This window comes from Cynara cardunculus, assembly GCF_001531365.2.
Source record: "Cynara cardunculus var. scolymus isolate 2C chromosome LG 3, CcrdV1, whole genome shotgun sequence".
Taxonomy (NCBI): Eukaryota; Viridiplantae; Streptophyta; class Magnoliopsida; order Asterales; family Asteraceae; genus Cynara; species Cynara cardunculus.
In genome coordinates this window covers 31,448,079-31,453,856 of record NC_037530.1, presented here as the reverse complement: position 1 = coordinate 31,453,856, position 5,778 = coordinate 31,448,079, and the positions used below count along the sequence as shown (strand labels likewise).

The following is a 5,778-nucleotide window of genomic DNA, read 5'->3' as shown; positions in this document are numbered from 1 at the left end:
AAGAAAATGAGTAATCTAATTATTATTTAAAAATTGAGTAATTATTTGAAGAAGAAAAAAAAGAGTAGATTAGTGATTTAATTATATTAAAGTTTCAAAATGTCCCCTCGAACTTTCTTAGGTTCTTTAAATTAGTCACAATTTTTCCTATATTTACATATTTTTCCCTTATGATCTTGGTCACTGAAAACTCTTGTCAAAAAGTAAGACTTTACTAAACAAGAAAAGCCCCTTCTATCTTATTAGTAAAGCGTTAACACACAAATGCTCTGAGGTTGAAAGGCAAGTCAATATGCAGATTCCTACCTGTATTTTTATTGTCTCGATTCGTCCACGAGCAATAGCAAAGCAGTCCTTTTCTCGAAAAAGAAAGAAGATTATATTTCTTATCTCGTCTTGGATTGGATTCACGTGAGACCAATCTATTTTCATAAGACTTGTGAGTCGTAAGTCCACAACAAAAACACTGTGAAAGTTTAGTGTTATTTTTGTGATCTCACGAAAAAAGACTGGTCTCATTTAATCCTTTGCTTATACTATTCACACACACACACACACACACACATACATAGAGGTGGGTTATTAATTATTATGCAACTCTTTACATTCCTACAACTCTTACAACCAAATCAGGAGCGTCCATTTGATCATCAACAGTTACCATTTGATCGGTTGTAACTACTCTTAATTAAAAAAGAATATAAAAAATGAATGATGGATAGGTGGGTTGCATCAGTTGTATAATCTAAAGGGGATATATTCGACCGCCCCTCTGGGCCTTCTTTTGGACAAATAACTGGCAAAATCAACTTGCTGACTTTCTACATGGGGCAGAAGGAAGTTATATGTACATAACACATATAACATCTTATGATTTACAACAACTGCTTAGAGGGTTGTTTTAGTTGTAATCCAAGAAATTCTGTGCATTTCTAGCTTTTTTTAACACAATTTGATACATGTAGAAGACAGAAAGAAGAATTAATTCTTACCTCGCATCAAAAGCTCAGCGAGTGTTGAAACCTGCAAGAAATCCCTCAATATCTTCCGGTTTTGCATTGGAGAGACCTGCATTATATTAAACCACCATTTCACTATACACTTAATAACACTATCTAATTAAGACCAAAAACATAGATTGATTGCTAGATATTACCATTCCCACCAATTATCCTTAACAAATCTCCGTTCGCTACGCACAATCTTTCAAACCTGGCTCGTTGGATTTCATCAGCCCTTTCTGTCTTTAGCCTCTCCACTTTTGCACGTAATTTTGTGGCAAGGTTTTGCAGCTCTGAAGAAAACAATGGTAGTTTCAACATCTTATACAAAATCTTGAGGCAAGAGGATTACATAAAGTACAAGATTTTGTTCACCAAGGAAGTCATACATCTAATTGCTATTTTAGACAGAGTTGTTGTGCAAATGCAGCGAATAACAGCTTACAACATTAAAAACTTGAATAAAAGCAAGTTAAGATCTAAATAGAGCCTTACGGCTAGGCCAGTTGTACAAAAATATACTCCCGTAGAAATGCCTGCCCTACCCTCTATAATCTCTATTACATGGAATCCTACTACGATAAGAAAACTAGTTGAAATACCAATTAACTTGGATAAGATGACATTTATCCTTTACTTTCTCCTAAAATATGTTTTCCAGCCCTTATCATTGGATTTATTTTCACCTATAAAGGACATAAGGAGTTAAGGACCTTGTAATACCTTTGAATGAACCATCATCGGGAAGTTGCTCAGACAACTTCATTACTTCATTAATTGAGGTTGCTTGACGGTTACTAATGACAGATTGTTTCTCCAATGCTTGGATCTCTCTCCTCAGCTCAGAAGACTCCTGTTCAGCCTGTGTACAAGATGGAAAACTTGTTTATCAACCATACCAAGTAACAAATATAAACCAACAATACTAACTGCATGCTACTGGGATTTTCTTACCAAAGTAAGTTTTGTTCTCAAGGAATCCAACTGTGCATCAAGATCAGGGTTACCAACAGCATCCTCAACATCCATTATATCACCACCAGATGCTTCGTTCTGAAGACAGAACAGTTATTGAATGTTGTATAAAGAGATATATATGATGAGTAACATATTCAAGCTTTCAATGTCCGAATTCAAGTGGAACTGCGGATGGAGAGGCAGAAGCAATCTAAAAGATGAGTTCCTTGTAAGTTTATATAAACTATGGATTAACTGTTGATTCCATCTTCTAATTTTTTTAACGTCTTCAGCTTAATATTTTAAAGGCTTCTTGGTTTTTATATCTCTACTTGTCAGTTGGATAAACTAACGACCTTATAGATCACTTAATCCCCCCCCACCCATATTAAAACTTCGTCACTCAGAATACGAGAATTGATATTACTCCAAAATCTTATACTAATATTGCTATTTATCTCCAACTAAAGTATACAAGTTTTCACATTATTGTAAAGATTAAAACCAGCCATAATGATCCCTGTCAATAATAAAGCTTGAAAATGCAAGACACATGGTTTGAAGATGTCAACTTCAGTACAGGGAGAAGCATAAACTTCTGAGGGAGAAAACTGCTAAAACCTAGAGAAGGGCATGCTTGCATTTGTTCCCAATGCTCAAAATTTCCCTCAACTGTGCAGACTGCAGTGTCATTCCAACTTGCCATATGCGCAAATGGGAAGAACTAGTAGAAATAAAAGATAGGATGGCCCTAAGATACATGTACACTTATGAGAGAGTAAAAAAGGTATGTTGTTTTGGCACTCCTAATCTTAGAAAATGCACTGATAACATTGTTCCTGCATCAGAAATCATAGGGAAATGACATCCATGGACTCTTTTATCGCATTGGATGTTACTCTTCTATATAATAGCATTCTTCTTCTGTTGTAATCAAAATACCACACGAATTCCTCATACACTAGATATTTTAAATCTCTGTAAAATTCCATGCAACTTTAATGTAGTGACCTTATCATTACAAACACCATCTTAGTGAAGTGCTTATGATGTTCTGTTATTTCTGTACACATGATCTTATGTTAACATAGATAAGAAGGCCATCCATGACGACAGAGGATTAATATGGCAAGCAAGGGGCCTTGAGACTATCACAATTGGAACAACTGCTGGTGAACATGTGACATAATAATGTAAATGGTACTTCTTCCTCTAGCATTGGATTTGGATGCCCATATAAATACGACTATTATCAAGACATCCTTACACATACAAATTTTAAATATCGATCTCCTATTCGGAAAGAAGAATCAAACTGCAAGTTTTCATCACCATGAAGATTATCAGGAACATAGAGGAATTATAACTCAAATTATAGTTGAACCAAGCCACATAAGTGATGTAATGCAGCATAGGAACATAACAAATACAAGGACATACATCTGTGGTCAGGGAAAATCCTTCTGGAACCACAAAAAAGCGAAGACAACAGTACTTCTCCCACATAGCCAGCCGCCTGTCCAGGGATGTTTGAATTGTGTTTCGGATATAATTCAAGCCCTACATGATAATGAAATGGAAAAAGAAACAGAACCGGTTAACCAAATAATACACAGTATGAAATATATAACAGCCAAAGTACTATACAAATGGAGAACTAAATCCATCTGCACCAACAGGTTAGGCGATTTGAAACAAAATCAAGAATAAAGGGGAAATAAAAAACATAAACAAGTGGTAGACCTTGGTTAAGTCTTCGGCCCTATCTGAATTATCGATCTTGAGTCGAGTTGATGCCTCCCTGTAAGAACACAGTAAACTTTTTGCAGGGTGAATAGAAGCTAATAACAAGAAGAGGATAGAAACTGACTGATGAAGATGATCGAAGGCGCTGTCAATCAATTCATCAACAATGTTTAGGGCCGCGTTTATGAACAGTTGAGGATTCAGGTTCAAGGAATCAAAAATCGCCTCGCTCTCACTGCCCTCCATCTCCAATCTCTTTTCCCCTTCTTTGGTCCTCGATATCTTTAGCAAACTAATAAACACAAGCATGTTTTAGCTATGATGATATTGTTTTATGAGGTTGATCGAATATGAACTCGGTCTCCCTTTCTACATCCAAGATCCAACACACAAAAACCCTATAGGGTTTAGCTAGGAGATACAGACATGGTGAAAATTTGGAGAATCTGTTAAGAAAATATCATTGCTAATATTTGTAATAGAAGCTAAACTATATAAAAAAACAAGTCCTCTGAAAATGAGAAACAAGTTAATATCAAATTATGTCCAATAAGAAGATCCATAAAGTTTGTCCCTAAAAGGCTTTCAAAATTAAGACTCCTAATCAAAGAGTTGCTATATGTTGGTGCAATAAATTTCCAGCACCATGAAGGATAGCCTCACTCTTGATAATCATGGATGGAGAGATAACAAGAACAATTATGTCACCACCAAGTGGGCATTTAAGCAAAGATGGTGTAACAGAATTGCACTAATCCCAAATGGCAAACAATAGCAAACTCCTGGAAGAAAATGTATATCCATTTGCCTGATATGGTTACATTAATCATGCTTCATTCTACAATGATTCCATTCTAAAAACATCATCAACCTCGTCAAACCACCATACATACTTGGATTACTTGATCCCTCCATGCCCACCCTCAAAAAGAAGAAACAATCAACAAAGAAAGTTACTAAGAAGAAACTTTCTAAAATTTATTTTCTTCTCTTTTAGCAACCAAAATCACCATTGAACTTCTTAATTTAGAACAATTTCTTCTTCTCAAGTCTCTTTAAACACTTCTTTTTTCTTATGAACATAGTTAGGAGTAGATTTATTGGCTTCAATATTAGAGGTTATGGAAGATTTTCTAGAACCACCCTTATATGCCATTACACTTTCTTGAACCCCTACAAACAAGTTAGGGTTTTTTCAACTTGCCTTGAGCATCTACAAGCTTGAGTTGAGTTTACAGTGAAAATATACTGTGTATAAGTTTAAAGTCAGGGTAAGGATTAGAAACAATTCGCAGTAATTTGTGGAACCATATGGTTTACTAATCAGAAAAAGCTCATAAATAGATGTGTTTTCGATGCCAATCCCAAAAAAATCAGGAAGCACGTGGTATCCAAACCAGTAAGACACAATCAATCCTAACTGGCAAAATTCTCTAAACCCCTAAACAGAGATAATACAAGAAAAGAAGCATTTTTAAATTGCGAAAAACAATTATAGATCGATTACTTCCAAACAAATTTAGGGTTTTTTCTCCTACATAGGATAGATTTATCCTACATAGAGGCTATATATACAAACAAATTTAGGGTTTTTTCTCTTGATTCTGAACCAGTGGTTCCAAGAAAAAAGAGGCAGGAGCAAAACAATTAGCAACCGATTATCAACTAGCAAGAAGTGAAGAAGCAATAGCAAATTTAGCACAAGTATCGGCAATTTACCGGAAAGGGGATCAGGCGTTGAGACTTGAGCGGCAGTGAGCAGTCTCCGGGGCGGATGTAATCGTCGAGGGGGATCTGAGTGAATTGATATGGAGCAGGTTTCGAAATTTCCCGCCAGATATAATCGAAATTTTCAGGGTTTTTCTTTGCCCGTCCCTTGTTTGGAACAAAACCAACCACTATTATACCCGTATTAACAAATGAAATAAAAAAAATATGTTAATCTGGTTATATTAGGGGTTGTTTGGTGGTTGCAGAATGATTAAGATGCACTTATAGTGTCAAATGAAATATAATTGTTTGATAATTGTTTATAATGAAATTACGGCGCTGAATGGTAAAGAGAGGTCTATGA

General features: G+C 35.4%; 1 protein-coding gene across 1 annotated transcript; it reads right to left on the bottom strand.

The window, feature by feature from the left end:
• Positions 1 to 795: 795 nt before the first annotated feature.
• LOC112510031 (protein MIS12 homolog) lies at positions 796 to 5,570 on the bottom strand. Its single transcript, XM_025115291.1, has 8 exons — positions 5,424 to 5,570; positions 3,829 to 3,996; positions 3,702 to 3,759; positions 3,399 to 3,518; positions 1,956 to 2,054; positions 1,725 to 1,863; positions 1,157 to 1,294; positions 796 to 1,068 (listed from the first exon to the last, which is right to left on the bottom strand). The coding sequence occupies exons 2-8, from the start codon at positions 3,948 to 3,950 to the stop codon at positions 1,007 to 1,009; spliced, it is 738 nt and encodes a 245-aa protein (XP_024971059.1). The 5' UTR covers positions 3,951 to 3,996; positions 5,424 to 5,570; the 3' UTR covers positions 796 to 1,006.
• Positions 5,571 to 5,778: the final 208 nt, after the last annotated feature.

What these genes read in the sequence shown, in the direction of transcription:
- LOC112510031 (XM_025115291.1), bottom strand. Translation starts at nt 3,950, where the DNA reads ATGGAGGGCAGTGAGAGCGAGGCGATTTTTGATTCCTTGAACCTGAAT. An exon ending in CGATGATGGTTCATTCAAAG is followed by an intron (nt 1,295 to 1,724) that starts GTATTACAAGGT and finishes TGTTTTCTTCAG; the next exon opens with AGCTGCAAAACCTTGCCACA. An exon ending in AAGGATAATTGGTGGGAATG is followed by an intron (nt 1,069 to 1,156) that starts GTAATATCTAGC and finishes AATATAATGCAG; the next exon opens with GTCTCTCCAATGCAAAACCG.